General features: G+C 45.7%; 4 protein-coding genes across 9 annotated transcripts; 2 read left to right on the forward strand and 2 right to left on the reverse strand.

Moving 5' to 3' along the window:
• On the reverse strand, nt 1–25,087 carry LOC144987764 (uncharacterized). Its single transcript, XM_078937128.1, has 2 exons — nt 23,016–25,087; nt 1–230 (listed from the first exon to the last, which is right to left on the reverse strand). Exons 1-2 carry the CDS (start codon nt 24,999–25,001, stop codon nt 150–152), a joined length of 2,067 nt encoding a protein of 688 aa, XP_078793254.1. The 5' UTR covers nt 25,002–25,087; the 3' UTR covers nt 1–149.
• LOC101162274 (uncharacterized) lies at nt 12,018–14,008 on the forward strand. Of its 2 annotated transcripts, none has more exons than XM_078937142.1 (4): nt 12,018–12,314; nt 12,864–12,953; nt 13,115–13,204; nt 13,305–14,008. In XM_078937142.1, exons 1-4 carry the CDS (start codon nt 12,240–12,242, stop codon nt 13,332–13,334), a joined length of 285 nt encoding a protein of 94 aa, XP_078793268.1. In that variant the 5' UTR covers nt 12,018–12,239; the 3' UTR covers nt 13,335–14,008. The 2 variants fall into 2 exon arrangements, with proteins under 2 accessions (XP_078793268.1, XP_078793269.1); XM_078937143.1 differs by having other exon boundaries at nt 13,142–13,204.
• rpp30 (ribonuclease P/MRP 30 subunit) lies at nt 14,047–16,308 on the reverse strand. Of its 2 annotated transcripts, none has more exons than XM_011473497.4 (11): nt 16,113–16,308; nt 15,759–15,817; nt 15,560–15,694; nt 15,401–15,472; nt 15,198–15,287; nt 14,972–15,088; nt 14,873–14,902; nt 14,682–14,719; nt 14,503–14,582; nt 14,298–14,372; nt 14,047–14,228 (listed from the first exon to the last, which is right to left on the reverse strand). In XM_011473497.4, exons 1-11 carry the CDS (start codon nt 16,192–16,194, stop codon nt 14,191–14,193), a joined length of 816 nt encoding a protein of 271 aa, XP_011471799.1. In that variant the 5' UTR covers nt 16,195–16,308; the 3' UTR covers nt 14,047–14,190. The 2 variants fall into 2 exon arrangements, with proteins under 2 accessions (XP_011471799.1, XP_004086857.1); XM_004086809.5 differs by having other exon boundaries at nt 15,560–15,682; nt 16,113–16,299.
• nudt13 (nudix (nucleoside diphosphate linked moiety X)-type motif 13) lies at nt 15,719–22,034 on the forward strand. 4 transcript variants are annotated; one of them, XM_004086810.5, is made up of 10 exons: nt 15,719–15,858; nt 19,306–19,417; nt 19,737–19,872; nt 19,939–20,081; nt 20,149–20,256; nt 20,338–20,444; nt 20,564–20,689; nt 21,160–21,271; nt 21,343–21,497; nt 21,567–22,034. In XM_004086810.5, exons 3-10 carry the CDS (start codon nt 19,778–19,780, stop codon nt 21,759–21,761), a joined length of 1,041 nt encoding a protein of 346 aa, XP_004086858.1. In that variant the 5' UTR covers nt 15,719–15,858; nt 19,306–19,417; nt 19,737–19,777; the 3' UTR covers nt 21,762–22,034. The 4 variants fall into 4 exon arrangements, 3 of the variants coding, with proteins under 3 accessions (XP_004086858.1, XP_011471794.1, XP_078793262.1); XR_013651435.1 differs by lacking the exon at nt 19,306–19,417 and adding an exon at nt 20,769–20,964 and having other exon boundaries at nt 15,726–15,858; XM_011473492.4 differs by lacking the exon at nt 19,306–19,417 and having other exon boundaries at nt 15,732–15,858.
• Nucleotides 25,088–25,396: the final 309 nt, after the last annotated feature.

A 25,396-nucleotide genomic window follows, 5' to 3' on the forward strand; every position in this document is an offset into this window, starting at 1 on the left:
TGTGATGGGGATTGTGGAAAAGAGGTGAAGAGGCGAGTGCAGGCAGGTTGGAGCGGGTGGAGGAAAGTGTCAGGAGTGTTGTGTGACAGAAGAGTGTCAGCAAGACTCAAAGGAAAGGTGTACAAGACAGTGGTGAGACCAGCTCTGCTCTATGGGTTAGAGACGGTAGCAGTGAGACAGAGACAAGAGGCTGAGATGGAGGTAGCGGAGATGAAGATGTTGAGGTTCTCCTTAGGAGTGACCAGGTTAGACAGGATAAGGAACGAGTACATCAGAGGGACGGCTCATGTTGCCTGTGTTAGCGACAAAGTCAGAGAAGCCAGACTGAGATGGTTTGGACATGTTCAGAGGAGGGATTGTGGATATATTGGTAGAACGATGTTGGAGATGGAGCTGCCTGGCAGGAGGGCAAGAGGACGGCCAAAGAGGAGATACATGGATGTCTTAACAGAGGACATGAAGTTGGCTAATGTTAGGGTAGAAGATGTCCATGATAGAGTGAGGTGGAAAAGGATGATTCGCTGTGGCGACCCCTGATGGGAAAAGCCGAAAGAGAAAGAAGAAGAATACTTGTGACTTATCATTGGTTTTTTTCTCTCATGTTAAAAAGTCTTTTGGGGTTTTCTGACTCTCCCTGCACCGATTGGCTTTTTATGGTTTTCTTGCCGTGTTCTAAATGAGCAAACTAAACAAAAATAATAAAGAAATAAAATACACATTGGACATAAGTTATGTCCTACCGTGTTATTTCCGCTATAACGTCCACAGCCAGGTCCCTCCCAGTCTGTCACAGGTCCCCACACACCTATAAGAAGTTTTATATTCATCCTTTAACCAGAGAATCCTGTTTTTGCACCGAGAAAGGAAACCGCAGTGCTGCATGCATGAGGAGAACATGCAAACTCCACACAGAGAGAAGCCCAGCTGGGATTTGAACCAGGACCCCAGTGCTAACCACTACCCCACTGTGCCGCTCTGGTTGGCTAACACACCTCTGAGGGGGGATTCTATCACAGAGACGAGTTTCAGCTTCAAAATGTGCAGAAAAACAATCAAATGTTTCAATTGACATCGACCTGCGTGGGTTTGAGTCGGTGAGAAAGTCCGACTCACGATTGGAACCAGACTCTCACCATTCCCAGGTTCCTCACAAACTCTCCTTCGTTTCTCCTGAAGCTAGAACGTTTCCACAAACGTCGCAGAATTTTCCTCCACTTTGTTCAAACACCTTCCTCGTCTTGTTGGAGTTTTTCCCTTAGATCACGTCCCCACTCTCCTGTTGGTTCTGCATTTGGGTTCCAGGTCACAACCTCTGACTGCGTCAGGTTTCACTCCTGTACATTTAAAATGTTTAAAAGTCTTTTGGTTTGTCCATTAAACAGCTTTTCTCTGCAGTTCTCTTAAAACAATCCTTTCATGAAGTCGTTAAAAAGGCTGAAAGTAACTGATTGACAGGAACCAAATGTGAGAAGCTAACAGGTTCTGCTGAAGCGTTTGTTCAGTTTAACCTACAAATGAGAAGCTCAGGTCAAGTTTTACTGGAGTTCTTCCAACATGTGACTTTAATTCATTTATTCAGGGATTCCAGGGGAAAATTGTGTTTTTTTTTTTATCAATGTGTTTTCATTTGCCTTTTTGTTTGTTTTAGACAGTGGTGGACAAAAAAACCTCAATTAGAAAAAGAAAGTCAGCAATGTTCACTGAAATGACTTGACGTTCAAAAGTAACAATAAATTATTGAAAATTAAATAATCAAAATCAAACCATTACTTTTGAGATGTTGATTAACAGAATTATTTAAAAAAACAAACTAATGAAATAGGGCTTTACCTTTACCATGTTTGTCTATAACTTTGTTTCTACTGTCCTGGAACGATTCTCTCCTTGGCTTTCTGTTGTCCATGTTCAGTGTGATTGACACCTTTTCACCAAACAGCAACGTGACTATTTTTCTCCCTTTAAATAGGCAGACTGACTGATTCTGGGTTTGAAAAAAGCTGTGATGTCAATCAAAGGACATACCTGAGTTCATCGTGACCCCCTGGGCAATAAGGTCTTTTATGGAGGTACCATCATTTTTGTCCAGCCCTATTTCATTTTTTTTTTTATATATAATTCTGTTAATCAACATCTCAAAAGTAATGGTTTGATTTTGATTATTTAATTTTCAAGAAATTTATTGTTACTTTTGAATGTTTCAATTCATTTCAGTGAGCATTGTGGACTTTCTTTATTTAACTGAGGGGTACCAACTATATTCTCCACCACTGTATTTCTATTACTTGAAATAAATGTTTCTGATCTTTAAAATAAAAAGTTTGCATGTGAAAAAATAAATAAATCATTAATAGTGTTTTAATAAAATGTTTTGTAATGGTAATAAAAATAGCTTTCATGTGGAAGTTTCCAAAACAAAGTTTTAGCATTTGTGATCGGTGTTGTTCAGACATCTGCACTTCTTTTTCAGTAAAAGTTGGATTATTGGTCTTCAGTGAACAGCGGCGCGTACAGAACGGTGCAGGAGCGTGCAGGAACATCCAGGAACGTTCAGGAACGAGCACTGCAGCCTGTTTAACATCCTGACCTGAGCGGCTGCCTTTCTGCTCAGTTATTCAGACGATTATTTGACTCATTTCCTGCTTAATATTTGAATTTTTCAGACTTTTCCTCCGTCATCTGCCTAATGGGCTGAAGTCTGCGTGAAATCCTGCAGCTTTACACGGCTCGGCTCAGTTCAGAACACTTAAGGAGGCCGTGTTCCAGCATCAACCTGCTGAATTTTTAACCCACTGAGTGTTTTCAGGCAAAGCGCCGCTGTTTTTAGGGTGTTTTAATAACTAACGCAGCTTAATGGAGGCTGAATTAAACATGGCTGCAAGGGGCAGGCTGTGGAGGAGGCGTCACCTCCAGGCAAAAAAAAACAACAACCAGATCCTGGAAGCCAGAACCACAGCATGGATGCTGCTGGTAGCAGGGTCTGGATTTGGATGACTCAGTGGAACCTGGCAGAGCTTCACATCTCAAAAGTATTACAGTCTTCTTTCCAAGTTCTTCTCGTACCCACAATGTTTTAGGCTTGATGATGTGCTGCTCAGCCTCAACTTTTAGATCTTTTCTCATCGGACGGTGCCGCCGTCACAACCACACAGTTGTTCAATAGTTCACCTGCTGCGACTCAGCTTCCTACCCGCAGAGGAGAGGAGAGTTCCTGTGTGGAATCGGAGACAAAGCCCCGGCTGGACAGGAAGCTGTGGATGCTGTTGTGTCTCTGGATCCGAGCTCGTGTTTCTGCCAGAATCCAAACCTTTCAGATGCAGCTGGAAGACGGTGGAGGCGAGCCGCTGGTCCACAGGGATCAGACCCAGAACCTGATCCTCACTGCAGCCACATCAAAGTCGTCTATAGGACAAAGTATTTCAATTCAGTTCAGTTTTATTTACACAGCCCAATATCACAACCCAGGTGTCTCAACGACCTTCACTGATTGGACAAAACATCAAATCAGTTCCCAACTGAACTAAACTGGACGTCTCTGCACTTTACTTCCTTCTCAGTGAGGAAAAAGCTTGGGTATTTTTAATTGACAGCAGCACACCGACCAATCACAGGCTGGCCATAGGAATTGGAGGCGGAGCAGCTGTTTAAAGCTCAGGATGATTGACAGGGCTAATTACCAGGGCGTACACACATTTAAGTATGAGAAAAGCTCCGACTCAGCATTTCACTGCCTGTAATAACAGTCACGGTGAAGATGATTGATTGTTTGTGTTTCCATAGCGACCAGGCGTCGTCTCGTCAAAGGATGATTGATTCAGGTGGAATTACCTGAGCTGCATGGACTGCCCCCTCCTGGTTAGTTGTAGTCATAAGCTCCACCCCCTTCAACGATATAAAACTTCACACAAATCTGTGCTCAGAACTTCTGTTTTCATCATTTTAGCCTGAAAACTGGTGGGAATTTGGACTAAAACTGTCACGTTTGTTAAACATGAGACACCAGTCAGTGGAGGACGGCGCTGATGCAGCTGAAGTGAGCTCAGCGGCGCCCCCTATGAGACAACCACATCCTGTCCCACCCTCTTTATCTACTTTCAAAGTGGTCTCTTCACTATGATGATGCTGTTCTCAGCATCCGTGTCGTTTTGTAGGACCTAGTTTCTGCAGAGCGGCAGGAGTTCATTAGAAATTCACCTCCGCCCCCCTTTCCTTCACTGTTGCTGAGAGGCGAACTTGTGGCCCCGCCCAGCGTATTTTTGATCTTCATCAAACAGCATTTTTCCGTCTGCTCCTGATTCCCAACGATTTGAATGAAGAAATCCTCAGAAATGCTAACGCTAATGCTAGCTTACTTTTCTTCATAAATGTCCTCCATCAGAAAAATAGTATTTCATAAAGTTTTCCTGGGAGTGGGTCTGTAATGAGTTTGCAGGGAGCTCCTCTCCTTCGCCGCGGCCTTGAGAGCAGCCGGCTGAAGGAAACCACCACGACTTAATTACTCTTTTTCAGGGGGGCGGGGCTCGTTAGCTGAGAGTCATAACGAGCTCCTGAGTGTTTACATTAACCTGCAGTTTTGCTCTAATTGTCTGATTGTTTTTTTAAATTGTAAACTCATTTGGTGGAGTTTCCTCCCGTAACCCCCACCCAACTAGATTTGGAATTTCCCACGTTTTTAAAGGCATCGTATTTGAAGGACGACCGGTGCTTCATGGATGTAGAGTTTTTCTTTTCACAGATCCTTGTGGCTCTCACTCGTATTCCCGTGAACTTTCTTGGGAAGTCTGCTTCCAGCTGGCACCTGCAGGTCTGTCTTCCTAGGAGGATGAGGAGGATGATCTGACGTCTCAGGTCTGACGAAGAAGAGGAGGAGGAAGAAGGGTGTCCAGATGCTGAGACCTGCGTCTGTGGGGGGTTCTTCTGCAGCATCTTCATCCCTTTAATTGACTCCCTCCTCTCTCTTCTTCCTCTCTCTTCATCCCTCTCTGCTCTCAGTCTGTTTTTAGCTGCAGGGCCTTCAGCGCCGCCTCTGATTGGCTGCTGAATCTCAGAGGGGATCGTTGTGATTGGCAGCTAAGAGCCCACAGTAACAGCTTGGCAGCAAGAACACAGGACTACTAATTACTGAGGCGAGTGTGTGTGTGTGTGTGTGGTGTGTGTGTGTGTGTGGGGGTGTGTGTGTGTGTGTGTGTGTGTGTGTGTGTGTGTGTGTGTTCTTGTCTTTTAGATGATGTGACGATCATGTTTTTCCCAGCGGTCATCAGAGAAGATTAGCTCCTATCACAGGGGAACACACACACACACACACACACACACACACACACACACACACACACACACCCACAAACACACACAGCCTTCCTTATTGGGACATTTCCACTGACCCTCACTCATATCTGCCGTCTAACTAAACCCTGACCTTCGCCTTCATCTCCACTCACTGTAAACCTGATCAGGGGCCCAGAATTGATGCTCCTCCTCAAAAATTTAGTTTCCAACAAGGTCACCCCCCCCCCTCTTCATTGTCAGCTAGAAACAAACCTGCAGTCCTGCAGAAGAAAAAGACAAAGTTGATGCATCTCATGTAGATTTGTGGATAAGCAGTAGGATTCCAAAAACAAGTCCGTGACTTAAATCGGTTCAGTCTGATCCTGGACTTGCAGCCGAATCCACTTCCTGTCATCTGTTTGCACTCTTTCCTGCTAGCTTACAGCCCCTCACACCCCCGACCTAACATTAGCGGTGCAACATTGAAGCTATCCAGCCGGACAGTTTAGATCCAGATTCCACAAGCACGATCATTTCCCATCTGCACCTGATTCACAATTATTTGAATGAAGAAACACTCAGAGATGCTGTTTTCAGGTGCATTTACTTTACTAATGTCCTCCATCAGAAAAATGTTACAAGAACATGTTAAAAACACCGAAAACGGGATTTACATCAGAGTGGGTCTTTATTGAGAGAAACTCATGTGGCGCTCCAAATGTGAACTCTGACAGACCTGAACCGGTCCTGGTTTTGATCCAATGAGACAAGAAATTCTCCATTTTCTGCGTGTGCACGTACGTGCACGGGTGCACGTGTAAATCTTACTTCCTGATCACAATGCAAAAGCAAACCCCAATGGAAAAGAGCCAAACAATGTCCCCTAATAGGCAAACAAATCTGCCAATAGGATAAGAATAAAAGTCTTACCCAGAACTCTTATTTTAAGAAAAACATGGTCACATGACATGTTTCCTTAAACTGAGATTATTTTGAGATTTAAAAGCGTACTTGAAACAAGAGTCGTTTAACTTTCTTGCCTCTGGTGGTAGGCGGGCGTCTGTGTTTGGCAGCGGAGCCGCCACCAGTGTGTGAATGTGTGAGTGACTGGGTGAATGGGTCTGTGACTGTAAAGCGCTTTGTCCTTGTAGGAAGAAAGGCGCTATACAAGTATACGCCATTCTTAGGAATCATTTCTTGCAGTGCGTCTGTTTATTAAACGTTCAGCCGCTCACTGATCAGCACAGATGAATCCATCCTTCCTTCATCTTCAGTTTGGGTTTGATCGTCTGCAGATGATCCATCTGCAGATGACCCGTCTGCAGATGACCTGTCTGCTTTCAGTTCTGTGGTTCTGAGCTCAAACTGTACCTCCAAACTGCAGATTTGTTGAACAAACTCGCAGCGTCGCCGTTTCGCCGCCTTGACTTCACCTCTCATGGCGTTTGAGGCTTCTCCGTGAACTCATCAGAGTTGAAAGATGTCAGCTTGTCTAAAGGTCGACGGCGGCAGAGCCACTGAGTAAAAACTAACGACGGGCATAAAACCCACATTCCACCTGTGTGAGTCACAGCCTGTGTCATTACCTGGCTCTGCAACAACATTAATGACTCCATAAAAGGACAAATTAGACTTTTAATGGGGGGTGGTCATCCCACAGCTGTGTGTGTGGTGGGGGTGGGGGGTCCAGAGGCCGGTCAGTTTGTCTCGTTAATAAGTCCTCCTGCATTAACGAGCTGATGAGACCTCGTTAAGGCTGACAGACGGACGGCGCTTCACCAATAAAACAGAGACTGCTCGCTGCGTTTGTGTGTGCACGTGCACATATGTGCGTGCACCCCTGGACCTCACAGAGCCCCCCCCCCCAGCTGAGCGTGAAGGAGTTCTGTCGTCCAAAAGAACCCTCTGCAGAACCAACCGGACCTGGGTCCAAACAGGCCTTTGGTGGAGTGGGCTCCTCCTGGTACTTCAGGACGTTCTCAAACCTTTTGCGTGAATGTGAAACTTTAATAAAGTTTTCACGACATAACGTCCTTTACCTTTTAACACCTGAGACGTCGCCGGTGACGGCAAAATAACACACACTCTTTAGCGTCACGATTGAACCGTAAACACGTCATTCCAGCAGATTCTGACGAAGAGGAAAGCGGCACAGAATCGGATGGATGATCGTGTTAACGGCTGAAAAGTTACGGTGCATCACAGAACATGGAGGGTCAAAGGTCAAACAGACTTTTGTGGAATCAGAAGTGACGTTTCCTGTTTTTGTCTGCAACACCAGAACCGACCATCAAAGATGAACAGATGAAAGGAGGAGTGGAGGTGCGCTAATGAGGAGGAACTCTTTCCACCTCCTCATCGCTCCAGGACCTCTTGTGATCAGGCACGGTTACCACGGTTACCATGGACACCAGACTGTGTCCCCTCACTGCAGGCACGAGCAGTTCTGTCCTGCTCCTCGCCGGTTCTGGTTCTGGTCGTGACTCCTTAACGAGGTCTGAGCTCGTTAGAGACATCTAACATCTAAATCTCTACCTCCTCCTCTTCATCGGCCTCTTCAATCACGCTAACTGATTTACAGTTCCCCACCTGGGGGGGGCATCCTGTGTGATCTGACGGGGGGGGGGCTCAGAGGACTCGTTAGGACTTTATGTTAGCAACATGCTACATCGTTAACGGAGAGTTCTGTCTGACGATGAAGGCCGAGGGATTGATCCTCAGGAATCAAAGCAAAACCGAGTCAGAACCAAGCAGAACAGAACCAACCGGGCTCCACTGTGAGGTGCATCGAAGCAAACGGGTTTCTTAGGATCTGACTTTATTAAACTGTCAGGAGAAACTTCTGCTGGTGTCCAAACGTCTGCTCGCTGGTCATGTGACCTGCTTCCAGGGCGGCGATCTGCCGTCGGCGGCTGTGATTAATCACCTCCTCTGCATCCGCGCTCATTAGCCGGAGGTGTGCGACCTCTCCGAGTGCGGATGTGACCCGCAGGAGGAGCACACCTGACGTTGGGCGGCTCGCATCGATCCGTGGAGATCTTCTGTGTAAATTACCCACGCTGCCTCCTAGTTGGTGTCACGGCCCGATCGCAGAGAGGAGGAGGGGGGAGAAGGGAGTGCGTGAAGGAGCGACCTCTGACCTCTGCACTGCGGGTGGGTGGCTCACCTGTTCACCAGAGTTAGCTCTGGCTGGGATTCTGGTGGTTCTGGGTTTTTTTAAGTCTTTTCAGTGAAAAACGTCACGAGTTTCATTCAAAAAAACAAAAAACTTGTTGTTAGAATCTAAATTGTGTCTAAATTTACTTTTCAAAGAGTTCGGTTTTTTATTATCTAAGGATAGAAAAAAGCCCCCCCCCCACCGTGTCCCTGCAGACCCAATTATGTTGTGTCTTCATTTTTATCTTTATTGTTCCTGAAGTAGCGTCAGAATAATGATAATAAATTGCTGATAATTGAAAATCAATCAACTGTTTTCATACTGTGGTGTTTCTGCACCACTTCATCTGTGTGTGCGTGTGTGTGTGTGTGTGCGTGTGTGTGTGTGTGTGTGTGTGTGGGTGGGTGTGTGTGGGGGTGGGTGTGTGTGTGTGTGTCCGTGTGCGTGGGTGTGTGTGTGTGTGGGGGGGGGGGGGGGGTCCCCAGGCTCCAGTTTGCAGACTCTGATAGCCGGACTCTGGACCGGCACCAGGCTCTCTTGCGTCCCTCCTCTTTGTTCTCCTCTGGACCCTCACTGATCCGGGTTCCCTCGGCTCTTCGCTCTTCCAGGTTTCTCCAGGATTTTCAGGGACACCTCTGATGTCTCTTCAAGGTGAGGCATGGCCAGAAACCAGGACCTGGATCCAGACCAGGACCTGGACCAGCACCGGGTACTGGAGCCAGACCGGGACTTTGGAAGCAGTTGTAGTGTGATATCTGTTCCATAAGTGTCTCCATCAGCGCAGGTCTGGCACCCATGAGGGGACGTCCTTGGTCAGGGTCATGTGACCCGGGAGATGGCGCCGGTTCTGCAGTTCATCAAACTGAAGAACAAAATCAAATCTCTTCTCCTCTCTTGGAATCAGTTTTCTTGCTCTGCATTTTTGGGAGAGAGCCCAGTTGAAGATCTGAGGGGCAGAACCCCCCCCCCCCCCCCCCCGCTCCTGATTTTGGTATTAATGGAGCCACAGCTCCACCTACAGGCCGACGGGGGAACAGCAGGACACCTGAGAAGACGGGGCAGTACCTGGTCGTTAGATCCAGATCCATGATGAGGAGGGTTAATGTTGTTATTGTTATTGTAACACAAACACACACTGACATACAAACACACACAGACACACACACACATTCTTCTGGGAGTTTTTTTACATTTGGATCTTGGTCTTTCTTCTCTAAGCTGCAAACTGACAGATCAATCATCACTTCTGCAGATTCTCCTCAGATTCTGTTCCTGAAGTTCTGGATCCTGAATGTGACCGGAACCATCAGCTTTGAGCCTGGACCCCCCCCCCCCCCCCAGGGATCAGGCTGTAATGACACGTTCTTTCTGGTTTTTGTTTCTGAAATGAACGGAGGAGCAGCAGAACCAGAACTGTTCCTCCAACCAGACCTCAGAACGCCATGGAAGTCCAGACCCTCAGCATCATCTCAGACTTTCAGAACACGGGTGAAGAAGGAGCAGGGCTCCTCCCCCCCAGCAGAACCTGAAGGGGTCCGGATGCCAGGTCCAAACTCAGCAGAACCTGTTTCTAGATGGATGGATGGAACTTCTGATGATCTGCAGATTTGCTGGCTCCTGCTGAGAGAATGTTGTTCCTTAAAGAGAGGAAGAGGAGGAGGAGGAGCTGCTCTGCAGGGCCTCGGGGAGGAAGATTTTACGCTCAAAATCCTTCGACATGAAAATGATGAGAAACAAGTCAAACTTCGCCACTGAGGACGGAGGGGGTGGAGCTGTGGGGGGCCTGAGGGACCAGAACCGAATCTGAAACAGCGTTTAGCACTCTGCTGACCTTCATCCTCCTTCTCCTCCTCCTCACACTCCTGCATCCCCTCCTGTTCTTTCGCTCCGTTTGCTCAAACAGCTTCCACTCGTTTAACAGATCCTCAGGAGAGACCCAGAACCCGTCCGTCCGGATTCCATCTCAATCCGCCCGCTCAGCCGTCCTCAGGCCACCTTAAGTCGCGCTTTGAGTCAGTTCCACCTTAAGTGAAGCCTGTGAAGAGATCTCTGCTGAGCAGAAATGAGTCTGATCTTCAGATCAGACAATTAACGCTTCATTTGATTTGTCAATAAATTTCTGATTTGGAATGAAACATTGATGTAAAAACTATTTATGTGAAAAAGGAAGTTTCTGTCACAAGAAGGACAAAAACAGTAAAATACTGAAATCTAAAGTGGACTTTTTCCCAAAATAAAAGAACATCTAACTATAACGACATTTACCCTTAGTAGGGGGTCACATAATATTCATATTTAGATAATTAACTGTTAAAAAAAGAAACTTAAATGTGGAAATTAAAGCTTCAATCTGGTTTAGTTGTTAATCATCTTTTTTAGTTAATTGGAGGAAGAAATTGGAAGGAATAACTTTTGTGTGATTTTGCTTATTAATGGGCTTTGGCCTGTTGACAAAAATATAAATAAATAAATTCTCCTTTGCATCACTATCTGATCAAATTTATTTATTGTATGTTCACATTTATTTAGATTTACAAAAGAACAAAAGAAGGAAAACCTTTCTTGTCTTTTGGCTTTTGAAATGTGTATTTCATAGTCCAGGGGTACAATATTACAAAAATATAATGTTTAAATTATAATTTTCTGTGTTTTGAAATTCTCTTTTTTTTTCAAACCTAAAAATCATGATCAGTTCAAAGTGTTTAATAAGTCTTTTTGTTATCATTGATCTGTTGTCCATAAATATTGTGATTTTCTGAGGATCAGCTCCTGTGCTCTGCTGCCCCCTGGTGGCTCAGAATGCAGCAGCAAAAACCCTTTGATTTACATATTCTGCTAATTATTAAGCATTGATTGTTTTTTATGATGGTCTCAAATAAACTTTATAACTCAATACATACAAAAATATATATATTAAGAGAATTTACAAATGTTTCCATGTCTGACCAGAGCTGTTTGGTTTTAACACAAGGAGGAAAAAAAGGTGGAAAAGTGTTTCTTTGTTATGTTGGTAAACTTCACAAATATCATTGATATTATATCTTAAAATGTGTTAATTTTTTTACATCTTTTTTTAAAAAATTGAACATTAAAACTCTGATCCCTTATTAACGGTGACGTTAAAAGTTTGACCTTCCTCTGATTGGTTTTTTTCTGCTGTTACGTCACTGTATTTGAAAAAGAGTGGAAAAAGGGAATGGCGGAAAAGGTCAAAATAAAGAAGTTAGGGGGAAGTATGACTTCCGGTCCAGATTAAAATATTCAAATTAAAAGCAAAAATTTACACCTAAATGTGGCTGTTTAGAGATATTAAAAAATTTTCCAACAAAAAAGCAAAACTTAAACTCTATGTTTTGTTGGTCGGTCTCTCCAGAAATTATAATGTATTAATTAATATTGTTTTCAGTTTTTTTTCATTAAACATGAACTGAACACGATTGAACGGTAGAACGAGAGGTCAATATATGGATAGATACATTTGTGGGATCTTATGAAATTTATTTCATTGTTTTTTGAACAATAATTTCAAAGACTAAACCGACTTTGACAATGTGACCGTTTCATCTGTGCTTTTATTGTGAAGGGCCAGAACGTGTTTGGACCGGATGTGTCCCGCTGTAAACTAAAGTCTGCAGGTCGACGGAAGGACGGAGGGTTCCGTGACCCAGAGCTGCAGGGAGCCCACAGTCGCCTGGCGAGTGGCTAACCGGTGACCCGCCCGGTTTCACGGGGATTTGTTTGTATACCGGCAGTAAACACAGCCAGCTTCCGGTCACTGCGCGAACGCGAAAGTTTTCCTGCCAGTAAGCTACATGTTAGCATGGAAGGCGCTAACCTGCTGAAGAGGCGGTTCCTGGAGGAGGGGGCGGAGCTTTGGAGTTGTAAACCAGTGCAGGTGAGAGAAAAATACGTTTGTGGACTTCAGTCCTGATTGATCAGGTAATAATAATCAGTCAGTTGTCCTTCCGCTGATTAAACCTTAGTTAGCTAGCTGATTTGTTTAACATCCACTTCCTGGTTCCATAGTGGGACTGAAGACCCTGACTGGGCTGCCCGCTGAAGTGCCCAACCGTTTATTTACCTTTATCTCCTGCTTCTGTTGTCAGAACGATGTTTGGACCAGATTTATACGGTTCTAAGAACCCATCCAAGTCCACTCTGGGCCCGGATGTTCTGATGCTTCTGAGGTTCCAGATAAAGGAAAAGTAAATCTTCAGTTTGAAGATCTCACGGCTCCAGAAGTTCACGTTGGTGGTTGTCATTTGGAAAGTAGAGGGGGTGGGGTCGTTATTATGATCAGGTGATCAATCAGCTGGCTGTCACGGAGTTTGTCTGTGATTCTAACTTAGCTTCAAAACCGCTTCACTCGGGTCTGGGTCAGTTCCTGCAGATGTTTCTATAAATGAAGCAGAAGTTTGAACACACTGATGATGTTTGCATCCAGAAGCGACTGTGCATGGAGGCGGCTCTGCAGCTGGCGGAGTGTCCCATGGAGACGTCCTGCGTTGCCACGGTGACCAGTCAGCAGGAGCAGGTCAGTGCTTGAAGCTGCAGATGTTGTTCATTAAAGTCAACATTCTGGCCAGATGGACGTAAACAAAACAAAAAAAGCCCGTTGACTCCCATCAGAACCTCCCTGAGGTTCCACGTTCAGATCAGAAGCCTCAGCTTCATGTGATGCTGCTGTTGCCATAGAAACGAGGTCCCTTGACGTGTGCGCAGGTTCGTGCCGTTCATCTCAGACCTCCTACCATCTGCTGCGCCCGATGTCTCGGAGGAGAGCCGGTAATTTCTTCATCAGCTTTAGCACCTCTAAGTTTGGCTTTTTTATTAGTGAAATGAATTCTGGGAGATGGAGTCAACTGCTTGGTTCTTGTGCTTTTAGGGTCATATCAACCACATCATGGGTCTCTGAAGTGAGGAGGAGAACTTCCTGCAGTCTCTGGAGGACTCGTCTGAACCTTCAACCATCAAACTACTCTTAAACTCCACCTGAGGGTTTTTCTTCAGCAGCTGCTGCCAGAGCTTCAGGCCATCATCGTCTTCCTCCATCGACTCGCAGTAACTCCAGCGGGTCGGGACGTCCACCCCACTTGTGTTTACTTTTGATTTTGTTCTGCAACACTCTGATGTTTGAGGCTATTAGAGGTTTTTTGCTTCAGTAAGTTTAAGCCACGCCCTCCTCGTCTGATTGGTTTAATCCATCCAGTCCAAAGAAACTGCTATGACCTTTGACCTCTAACAGTAAAGGGCTATTTCACCAGGGAGGGTGTTTCTCCCCTCAGTCTGGTCTCAGGATAACTCCTCCCTCTGTGGTGTTTAAGGGAAAAATTCTGTTTAGTGACTTGAATTAACTTTAAAAAATGTTTAATTTAATTACATCTTTGTACGATTAATGAAATATGAATCCAGAAATGTTCACTAGTCTTCCTGTTCGTACATTTCTATTTTTATAAAGATATCTATATTTGTATGTCCAATCTGAATGTGAAGGAACGACCTCCTAAACTTTATTTCATTATCGTCAAGCTCCAAGACTAACAGCGTTTGTAATGTAGATTTCAGAATAAAAGCTTTGATACGCTTTGATTTTGAAATAAGACTCCTTTTTTTAAGGGGGGGGGGGGGAGGTTCTTAAATCAATTTTATTTTTCCAAAAAAATACAAAAGTTGTCCAAAAAAATTTTTTTTAAATACTTGATTTAAAAAAGAAAAACTCATGATAATGAAGTCACAGAAATCGGAGCTGGCCCCGCCTCCCTAGCTGTCAATCAGGTGGTCTTGACCCTCTTGGCGGCAGGAGTGTCACCTGCACAGGTAGACGTTACATTCTTATCAGATACTCGGATGCTGAGCTCACTTCTGCACCAGAACTGACCCTCCGGAGGATCCGACGGCGCCTCCTGCTGGCTCCTCGCCGTGTACACGATCCCGCTGGCCGTCTTCCGAGTTTCTGACCACAAACACACACGGGTTGGAATTAACATCCAGGATCCGTCCACAAGTCGTGGACTGAAAGTCTCTGCTTCCTCTGTCCCTAAACAGGAGGAAGAGGAAGAGCCTGGGATGGCGTCCGTCCTCACCTGCGTGCAGCAGCGCCGCCCTGCAGGTGGAGGAGACGGCCTCTTTTGCGTCTCCATCTGACAAACCGAACAGCAAACCTCTGAAGACGCACATCAGGAACACAACAAACAGACACTGCTGTTGTGGGGGGGCGGCTGCTGTGACGGGGCCCCACCCACTCGTGATGATCAAAGGATACAGGTTGGTGATGTCATACGGTCCTCGCAGCTCCAAAGCCTGAAAACACAAAGGATTTTTAAAAACTACGGGAGCCTGAGAGGACCAAAACTCAGGTCTGCCATTGAGGTTCAACAGGTGGAGTAAAAACAGCTTTCACTGTGAAACACGGGGGTGGCAGTGTGATGGTGTGGGCAAGTTCAGAACACTGACCTTCTCTGCCGCGCTGGACAGGATCACGTTCTGAAAGACCAACAGATGTGTCAGGTGAGTGATGATGTCACCTCAGAGTGGGCGGGGCAAAGAACCCACCTTCCCTTTACAGCTGTCCGTCAGACTGGCGGCGTTGGCGATGGTGTAGCGCCTCATGGTGGAGTCTCTGATGGCCGCAGAGTACGACACCTCGAACATGACTCCGCGGTCGATGGCCTGGACACAGCAACGCGCACACATGCAGAAAAACGCACACATGCAGAAAAACGCACACATGCAGTCGCACAACGGCGACAACGAGAAGGCCTGGCGGCGGAGAGGTCACCCCATTGATCGGCGCTCTCTTGAAGAAAAAAGGAAGCTTCTCGGTGACGGAGATGCAGATGATGTCGATGTCGTACAGCATGCAGGCCGCCTGCACGCACACACACACACACACACACACACACACACAAACAAATGACTGATGTCTAACACAAACCACAACTAGAATCTCCTGAAGACACTGAACACATCAGTGAAGCTCACATGGAACAGCTTCTCCGAGGTGGGCTGCACCGCCAGGAGGTCAAAGCGGCGATACTCTGGAGCGTTGGGCCTCTGAACACGTTCACACACACACACACACAGAAGGTTTGGATCGATCAGCTGATTGATTCCGATCAATACTTCAGCACAGACTCTTACATAGTGACTGGGGTCGGACACCACCACGGTCAGCCTGTTCAATACTCTGATGGGGCGGGAGCGCCCCTGCACGACGGGCAGCTGATCAATCAGCTCATTGATTGGTTTAGGGACAGGAATTTCCTGCAGAGGAAGCTGAGACTTTCAAAGTAAAAGCCATGACGTCAAGGTGGGAGTTTGTGGTTCCGGGTGGACTGACCTGCTTCTGCTTGGCTGTCGGTTCGAACATGTAGTTGATGGCGACGGTGGAGAAACCCACTGCAAAGACAAGAAGAAGGCTTTAGAGCGCATGCGCACAGGTGAGCCACACGAGCGTCCTAGCAGAACCCCGAGGAACGTCAGCAGCAGAGGTTGTCGAACAGGAGGAAGTTCTGGTCACGTCCGAACCGGGTTCTTCTCCATAAGGACTTTTCACGCGGAGGTTTAATGGGAAGCAGCGCGCGGGGGAATAAACGATTCGAATCGCCAGCTATCTTTAAAACATCCGGGTATTTCTGCTAAAACAGGCGAAGCTGCCGAACCACAGAACCGGGAAGTTCGGGGGGTAACTTACGGTGAGCCGCCGTCTCCAGCAGTTTGCTGATTCGAGTCCGGTCCGCCGAAAACATCAGATTTAGGTCCATGAAAACCGCCATGACGCTGCACGTGCGGAAACCCCAAAGGCCGATGGGAGTTGAAGTCTCGTTTGCGCAGGGGCGTCACTGGGTTCTCGCGATGGTGGGAGACCAGCCCAGTTTTTTATTCTTCATCTGGATTTCTGAATTACTTAACCTAAAATTATCTTTGAAAAAATTAATTATTGACAATATGTCAGTTTTTGAAATCCCCATTCATTTTTATTTTATCCACTTATTTATAGTTGGTTAATTTGTTTCTTTGTTGATCTCATCTTTATTTACACATCTATTGGCATGTCAGTCTTATGCATGCTCCTTTTTTTATTTATTTATTTGTTTATTTATTTGGGGGGGGGGGGGGGGTTACACAGCAATTGGTTGACGTGAAACCATTTATTTTACTGAGAGATAAATCCAGGACTAGTGTCCAGTCTTTTTCTGTTTGATAAGCAGTGATGAAAGTCTTCCGGGAATTCCCGGAAATCCGGGTTTTTGAGCAAACCGAACGTACTTTCCGGGAAATAAAGACCTGATCTCTACGGACAAATCGCTTTCCGGATTAAAAAATGGTCTGAAATCAGCTAATTTTAGCTTTATTTTCTATATTTCTCCGCAGATCGTTTCCTCTATGGTCGTGGCCATCTCTCGTCTTCCCGGCCTAATTGACCAATGACGGGACGTTTTAGTTGCTTTCGGATGCGTCGACGGGTCTGATTGGCTCTGTCTGCACCACGTGGTCAGCGTGACTTGCTTCCCTAGAGACCAAAACTGGCGGACCCACGCTAAACTTTCACAAACACATCTGTAGAGTTTGCGATCAAATTTGTGTTAAAATAATGGCAGGCATCGTCATTATTGAGCGTGGTCACGACCTCAGTTGTGAGAAGACGATAAAAAACAAATTGAAGTGGTCTTGGATGGAAAAAAAAAAAAGATTTTTAAGGTAGTGTAGGTCAAATACTTTTTTGTGTAAAATAATCTCAAAACCACATTTTGAAATAATTTCAATTTTAGTTTTGAGTTTCAGTTTTTATTTTGAATACATTTCTTTATCTAATTTATTTGTATTTCCTAATTACCATGATTTAGTTCAGTATAGTTGACATTAATTATAAGTATTTGATGGTTTGGACCCGCACTCCCTTAAAAAATAATGTTTACAATGTTTTGTTTAGTTTGTATGTTTGTTTTGATATTTCCCAGATTACTTAGTATTGGTGTTAAAGAATTGATGTATTATGTTATAGAATTATAGTTTAAAGCAGATCCCATATTTTGATGTAATTATAGTTTGAGAAAACAGTGCAAGTGGATGTTGTACATCAGTCATTTCTAAAGCAGAAATAATGTATAAATAACTGAGGTATTTTCATAGAATATCATAGTTACTGGTGTTCTTTTTGCCATTTGGGGCTTTGATGTTACTATATTTTAGCAATTGTATGTTTTGCAGCTTTAAGGAAAAGCGTAGATTGTAGGATTGTGTTACTTTGAGCAATTTTCCAAATTCTTTTTTAGGACCAGCAAGTCCTTAATGGAGAGTCAAACTAGGGGTTTGAATGACAAATCATGATGCTCCAATTAGTCTTAGTTTTTTGATAAAGAAGTGAATAACTAGCTGCCAGAATGCACCAGAATGCATCTAAGACCACGTATTTTTCCAAAATTTCGCTCTGTGCCCGCCATATCGCTCAAAGAAAAGTTCAGGGATTTTTTCCTTGCCTGACTTTCATCACTGGATAAGTTCAAGTTATGTTTTTTTTTTTTTATTCCTTTAAGGAGTCCTAGTTGTGCCTCAGAAACCTTTGCTTTGTAATCAATATATTTGTCTTAGTGTCAAATCAACAGATGAATCATTTATCATCAGGATGGTCCCCCATCAATCAAACAGAAGGTTTGCTGCACTGTGAATGTTGGTGTAAATATGCTACAGAAATCCACGATGATGTCTGGACTCTTTCAGGGTCATACATGATGTCAGCGTTGAATTTCAGATGGATGTTAAGTTAAGGAGGTTTGAAGTTTTGACTGGAATGAACAATTTTCACCATCTGCATGAATGAAGCTGTCAGTCAAAACTGTTGTTTTATTTTAATTACCAAGAATCTATTAAAATTGTAAAACTTTAAGGATTTGATGTCATTGGGAGTTTAATTCTTAAACTGTTGCAATAAAATGGAAATGATGTTTTTTGGTAGTTTTGCTATTTGTTTATATACCGTAAATTCAATCGTTATCGCAATATTAATCACCAATATCGCAAGTTTTGCTTATGCCGTGCAGCCCTACTGTTAATTCAGTTAATGCTCAGGTATTATCTGGTTTGTTTCTCACTGATTATTGTCATTGTTCTCCTTTATCATCTTTTTTCCGCAAATGATGAGTTTTAAATATCGTACACTATCTTTTTGTTTAACCTTTTAACCTTGTGGTATTCAGAGCGAAAAGCAAAGTGAGCATCTCAGGAAAACCTGTTTCCTAACTGTACAATGACAATAACCCCTTTAATCCTTGAAACTTATAAATAAACACATGAAATAACCTTTTTTGTGTGTTTTTGCTGGTCTACTTTGTGCATTCACACCCAGTTTTACATGTTTTTATTTATCTTCTTTTCACGTGTCGCTCTGATCTCAACCTAAAGTCCACTTTTCAAACCCTTTTCAGGTCTAAACCCTTACAAAGAATTGCTCAGAAAACGGAATTCCTGAAAATTGTTCTTTTTGTAATGAGGATATTAAAACAACTGAGCATCTTTTCTTTTAATGTTTTTACTCTAAAGCCTTTTAGGATATACGTTGATACGATGATATACGTTATTGGCTTTTCCCCAAGATTCCATGTCTATCAGACTTTTCCATAAATCATTTTTGGGTTTATTTTAGAAAACAAAAACACAGAAATCGTTTTAAATGTTATAACTATCCTGGGTACATTTTATATACACAAATGTCGATTCCTTTAAACCAAACCATATTCTTTTACCTAATTTTGTAATTGTTTACATTTTTCTATGCTATATCTAATTATAATTTGACAAACACCTTGGACAACTGCCACAAAGATTGTAAACCTCAAGTTTGTGTCTTCAATAAAAAATAAAATATATAATAAAAACTCTGATCTCAGATCAGTTTCCGGTCCGGAGCGGAACGTTCCCCTTTCCCGCCAGCAGGGGGCGGTGCGCGCGTCAATCTCGCTCTGTGAGGCACCGCCGAGGAAGACGTTCAGCAACCTGCAGGTACGAAAAGACACGAACCGAGCCGAACCACGGTTCTATTCTGATACTGAATCCCAAGGTTCGGTTTTACCGGTCCGTTGAAATCTTCCCGCTGACTTAAAAGAACATCGCGTGAAACACGTGACTCGGTGTTGTCAAACTTTAGAACTTTGCCCCAAAGCACAGAACGGGTCAGGTCTGTTCCGGTTCGGCTATATGTTTGGAATATCATATCATACATCTGTTTCCCGAGTCTACCGGGAGTCCATGTGGATAGGAACCGGTCTGTTAGAATAGGTTCGGACCCCAGCAGAACCTTTGACCTGTTTCCTGTCTGCAGGCAACAGAACCAGGCCAGTTCTGACTAGTGGACCCAGAACGATGCTCCTCCTAAACCCTCTGAGGGGGATCCTCAGTGCCAGACCTCAGGTTCTGGGTCTGACCCGCTTCAGCTCCAGCTTTGTGTCCAGGATGAGGTCAGGAACCCAAACTGATTGATCGAGTGACCCGATTGATGTGATTGATGTACAAACTGGGTCCAGATTCCTGAACCGGCTGAAGCAGGAGGACGAGGCGTGTGCGGCGGCGCTGCAGGACGGTCAGCTGGTTCTGTTCCACCGCCTTCAGCCTCTGCTGCAGCGCGGACCCACCGGAACCTTCAGACCCGTCACCCTCACCTGCTCAGGTACCAGAACCTCAGGAGGAACGAGAACCTAATACTGAAAGCTAAGACTGCTGTGTCCCTGTTTCAGGAGTTCAATCACTCCTCCAGAACTTTGGTTCTGATGGACCTCTGCTAGAAGACTCTATTCTGATTGGCTGCAGTGAACAGAACCAGGCTCAGTTCTGCCTGGATGTTGGTAAGATCGCCTGACAGAATCACCAGTGTTTCCTTCCCTCAACCATGACATACAGGTTCTGTGGTTCTGGTCTTCATTTAGGACATCTGGACCAGGCGGCAGTAGCAGAATTCTGTGCGGGGACCTTCATAGACCTGAGGAAATCCTTCTTTCTTCTACCGGGACCTGCGGCCCAGCTGGTGGCCAAGGTCAGCAGCTGGAACCCAACATGCGGTTCTGGTTCCTCTCCCAGTCCAGGATGCTAAAAAAACACGAACTCTGTTGTTTCTGGTCCATTTCCTGGTTCTGATGTCGGTCTCTCTTGCAGGCTCAAGCTCTGCTGCGCTGGCATCAGACCAACGGGTTCTGCAGCGCCACGGGCCAGCCCACTCACCGGAACCGGGCCGGCAGCCAGAGGGTCTGCAGCAGCAGCTCCATAATCTACTATCCAAAGGTGATTTTTCTTTCCTCCCTGCGCTGGTTCTGATCCACCAGAACTGAGCACATCCTTTGCAGTTCCTGGTGACCAGCAGGGGGCGGAGTTTCACCGCCTGCTCCTCAGAAAGCTGCGGTCTGCTGGGCTGCTGGGCGTGTTCTCCTGCAGGAGGAGGTTCTGTCCCAAACAGAACCTGAAGATGGAGAACCTCCAGTCTGGTTTGAAACTGGATCATGTGCAGACCACATTGTGCACGTATGTGCGTGCACGTGCCGCAGTCACTCCTGCAACAGGTGTGTGAACAGACACGCCTCAGTGAAGTCACCTGAGTTCATCATTCGTACAGAATGACATCATCATCAGTTTTGTAACCTAAAGGGGCGGAGCTTTGGAAGATCAGGTTGTTAAATTTAAAAGAATCATTTGTCCCAAACGCCCCATGTTCTGGTGGGAGGGGCCAGCGTGACCCGCCTGCCTGTGGTTCACAGATGTCCCCCGTGGTCATCGTGCTGCTGTCGGACGGGAGCCGCTGCCTGCTGGGCCGCCAGGCGTCCTTCCCTCGTGGGATGTACAGCGCCCTCGCCGGCTTCTGCGACATGGGTCGGTGCCGCCCGTTCACACCTGGTTCTTGTGTTCTGCTGGGCTCCGGTCTGACTGCGCTCTGCTTCCAGGTGAGACTCTGGAGGAGACGCTGCACAGGGAGGTGGCAGAGGAGGTGGGTCTGGAGGTTCAGGACGTGTCCTACAGCTCCTCGCAGCACTGGCCTTTCCCCCACAGCTCCTTCATGCTGGGCTGCCACGCCACCGTCAGCCCCGCCCACACCCAGGTGAGCCGTCCTCGGTTTCAGACGTAGTGAGCCAGAACCAGAACCCGGCGTGTGATCTCCCTCCCTCAGCTGGACGTGGACCGCTCGGAGCTGGAGGACGCGCGCTGGTTCACGCCGGAGGAGATCAGCTCCGCCCTGCAGGCCGGCGTCCCGCCCAGAGGAGGCCGTCCTCCTGACGTCTGGCTCCCCCCCAAACACGCAGTCGCCCACCACCTCATTTCAGAGTGGAGTGACCGCCAGCGCCACCTGCAGGCCTCAGAGTGAACACTGGACGGTCTCTCTGGGAGGAGCTTAGCAGCGTCTTAAAGAGCGGCTGAAACCTCGTTCTGCAGTCGGGAATGAGGATGAGGAGCAGACGGGGGGCTGCAGAGAGGAGATGAAGGTGGAGGGACTGTCATAGGAGCAGACGCCTGTCTGTCCTCCCTGAATGGTGTGTTTGTGTCTGCTGTGTTTTTGGAAATATTGATCTGTTGATCGTTGATCCTGTTTTCAGAGAAGCTTCAATCTTTTTTAACAGAATAAAACAGAAAAAGTGTCTTTTCTTTTTTTTTTTTTACAAGAACAACTTCAAATGAACTAAAACCAGCAGAAAATATTTAGTCCTACAAATAAAAAAAATAAAAATAAAAAAACCAGATCAGACTAGATTGGATCATTTGTAGAGATTTAAAGATGCGCATCTAAAAATGGATTTAAGAGTAACAGCAGGGAGCAAATTGATCAGTAAATAATAAGTTTTTGTCTCTCCCCTCTTAGCCTTTCTATGTGTGACGCTAAAGAACAGACGTCCAATCAAACTGTCTTCTTCCAAGTCGGGTCAATTCCATTCATGCTCACCAAACATATAAACCTTTTTTCTTTTTTTTTACAGCACTGCAAAAACAATGTCGTTCCCAGTATCTTTCAATTAAATTTGTGACGTTTTTAGCCTAATTAAAAAATCCTCAGTCGTTTCTTAGACAATTTAGGCTCTTTAGAACTACAATTCTGGTTTGTGGGCAACTTTAAATCTTGTAGTTTTTCTTCCTTTTTGTGACCCTAATAAACAGCCACACAAGCGAGTTTGAAACAATCTTCTTTCTCTTTCGGCTTTTCCCATCAGGGGTCGCCACAGCGAATCATCCTTTTCCACCTCACTCTATCATGAACATCATCTACCCTAACATTAGCCAACTTCATGTCCTCTGTTAAGACATCCATGTATCTCCTCTTTGGCCGTCCTCTTGCCCTCCGGCCAGGCAGCTCCATCTCCAACATCCTTCTACCAATATATCCACTATCCCTCCTCTGAACATGTCCAAACCATCTCAGTCTGGCTTCTCTGACTTTGTCGCTAACACAGGCAACATGAGCCGTCCCTCTGATGTACTCGTTCCTTATCCTGTCTAACCTGGTCACTCCTAAGGAGAACCTCAACATCTTCATCTCCGCTACCTCCATCTCAGCCTCTTGTCTCTGTCTCACTGCTACCGTCTCTAACCCATAGAGCAGAGCTGGTCTCACCACTGTCTTGTACACCTTTCCTTTGAGTCTTGCTGGCACTCTTCTGTCACACAACACTCCTGACACTTTCCTCCAACCGCTCCAACCTGCCTGCACTCGCCTCTTCACCTCTTTTCCACAATCCCCATCACACTGAACTGTTGACCCCAAGTACTTAAACTCCTGCACCTTCTTCACCTCAGCCCCCTGTAACCTAACGCTTCTACCTTGATCCCTCTCGTTCAGACACATGTATTCTGTCTTACTACGACTGACCTTCATGCCTCTTCTTTCCAGAGCAAACCTCCACCTCTCTAGCTGTTCCTCCACCTGCTCTCTACTCTCACTGCAAATTACAATGTCATCCGCAAACATCATTGTCCAGGGAGATTCCTGTCTTACCTCGTCTGTCAGCCTGTCCATCAGCATAGCAAACAAAAAAGGACTCAAAGCTGATCCTTGGTGTAGTCCCACCTCCACCTTGAACTCCTCTGTCTGACCTACAGCACATCTCACCACCGTCATACTTCTCTCATACATGTCCTGAACTACTCTGACATACTTCTCTGCCACTCCAGACGACCTCATACAGTACCACAGCTCCTCCCTCGGCACCCTGTCATACGCCTTCTCTAAATCTACGAACACACAATGCAGCTCCTTCTGACCTTCTCTGTACTTTTCCATCAACATTCTCAAAGCAAAAATGGCATCAGTGGTGCTCTTACGGGGCATGAAACCATACTGCTGCTCACAGATCTCCACCTTCTTCCTAAGCCTGGCTTCCACTACTCTTTCCCACAGCTTCATTGTGTGGCTCATCAACTTTATTCCTCTATAGTTGCTGCAGTTCTGCGTGTCACCCTTGTTCTTAAAGATCGGGACCAGAACGCTTCTCCTCCATTCCTCAGGCATCTTCTCACTCTCTAAAATCCTATCGAACAACCTCGTTAGAAATTCCACTGCTGTCTCTCCTAAGCACTTCCATACCTCCACAGGTACGTCATCAGGACCAACGGCCTTTCCGCTCTTCATCCTTTTCAGAGCCTTCCTAACCTCATCCTTTCCAATCTCTGCTACTTCCTGCTCCACAACAACCACATCTTCCTCCCTTCTTTCCCTGTCATTTTCCTCGTTCATCAGCTCCTCAAAATACTCCTTCCATCTTTTTTGTACACTCTCCTGAGTTGTTAGCACCTTTCCATCTCTGTCCTTAATCACCCTTATCTGTTGCACGTCCTTCCCATCTCTGTCTCTCTGTCTGGCTAGCCTGTACAAGTCCTTCTCTCCTTCCTTTGTGTCTAACCTGTCATATAGCTCATCGTAAGCTTTCTGTTTGGCCTTTGCCACCTCTCTCTTCACTCTACGCTGCGCTTCCTTGTACTCCTGTCTACCTTCCTCAGTCCTTTCTACATCCCACTTCCTTTTAGCCAACCTCTTCCTCTGGACGCAGTCCTGTACTTCCTCATTCCACCACCAAGTGTCTTTACCGTCTTTCCTCTTTCCAGATGACACACCTAGCACTTTCCTACCTGTTTCCCTGATAATCTCTGCTGTAGTTTCCCAGTCATCTGGAAGCTCATCCTGACCACCCAGGACCTGCCTCAACTTCTGCCTAAATTCCTCACAAGTTTCTTCATTCTGTAGCTTCCACCACTTGGTCTTCTTTTCTGTTTTCCCTCTCTTCTTCTTCCTGACCTCCAGAGTCATCTTACACACCACCATGCGGTGCTGTCTGGCTATACTCTCTCCTACCACCACTTTGCAGTCAATAACCTCTCTCAAATGACCTCGTCTACATAGGATGTAGTCCACCTGAGTACTCCTACCTCCACTTCTGTATGTCACTCTATGTTCCTCTCTCTTCTGGAAGTAAGTGTTGACTACAGCCATTTCCATCCTCTTCGCAAAGTCCACCACCATCTGTCCCTCCAGATTCCTTTCCTTCACACCAAACCTGCCCATCACCAAATGACATTTGTGAATCGGAGCGTGTGCATTTGTAAAACAGGTTGTATGCATTTCTGATTATTGAGACTGAATTAACTCCATATCACCTCCTCATCACCTCTGTTGCCCTCACCAACATGCCCATTAAAGTCTGCTCCAATAACAACTCTCTCTCCTCTGGGGATACTCTCTATGACCTCATCCAACTCACTCCAGAATCTCTCCTTCACTTCTAACTCACAGCCAACCTGTGGCGCATACCCACTGACTACATTCACCATCACCCCTTCAATTTCTAACTTTAGGCTCATCATCCTGTCTGAGACTCTTTTCACCTCTAGAACACTGTTTACAAACTCCCCCTTCAGAATCACTCCTACCCCGTTTCTCTTCCTATCAACACCATGATAGAACAGTTTGTATCCTCCTCCAATACTACGTGCCTTGCTGCCCTTCCACCTTGTCTC

This window comes from Oryzias latipes, chromosome 19 (genome assembly GCF_053564925.1).
Source record: "Oryzias latipes strain Hd-rR chromosome 19, Olatipes_Hd-rR_3.1".
NCBI lineage: Eukaryota > Metazoa > Chordata > Actinopteri > Beloniformes > Adrianichthyidae > Oryzias > Oryzias latipes.

Excerpts from the sequence above, each read along its gene's own strand:
- LOC101162274 (XM_078937142.1), top strand. The coding sequence starts at position 12,240 with ATGGAAGGCGCTAACCTGCTGAAGAGGCGGTTCCTGGAGGAGGGGGCG. Across the intron at positions 12,954-13,114 it reads TGACCAGTCAGCAGGAGCAG|AAACGAGGTCCCTTGACGTG; the intron begins GTCAGTGCTTGA and ends CTGTTGCCATAG. Across the intron at positions 13,205-13,304 it reads GATGTCTCGGAGGAGAGCCG|GGTCATATCAACCACATCAT; the intron begins GTAATTTCTTCA and ends TTGTGCTTTTAG.
- LOC144987764 (XM_078937128.1), bottom strand. The coding sequence starts at position 25,001 with ATGCATACAACCTGTTTTACAAATGCACACGCTCCGATTCACAAATGT. Across the intron at positions 231-23,015 it reads CAGCAAGACTCAAAGGAAAG|GAGAACCTCAACATCTTCAT; the intron begins GTGTACAAGACA and ends GTCACTCCTAAG.
- nudt13 (XM_011473492.4), top strand. Across the intron at positions 21,272-21,342 it reads CGCCGGCTTCTGCGACATGG|GTGAGACTCTGGAGGAGACG; the intron begins GTCGGTGCCGCC and ends CTCTGCTTCCAG. Across the intron at positions 21,498-21,566 it reads TCAGCCCCGCCCACACCCAG|CTGGACGTGGACCGCTCGGA; the intron begins GTGAGCCGTCCT and ends TCCCTCCCTCAG.
- rpp30 (XM_011473497.4), bottom strand. The coding sequence starts at position 16,194 with ATGGCGGTTTTCATGGACCTAAATCTGATGTTTTCGGCGGACCGGACT. Across the intron at positions 15,288-15,400 it reads CCTCGGAGAAGCTGTTCCAT|GCGGCCTGCATGCTGTACGA; the intron begins GTGAGCTTCACT and ends GTGTGCGTGCAG. Across the intron at positions 14,229-14,297 it reads GCCGTCGGATCCTCCGGAGG|GTGACACTCCTGCCGCCAAG; the intron begins GTCAGTTCTGGT and ends CTACCTGTGCAG.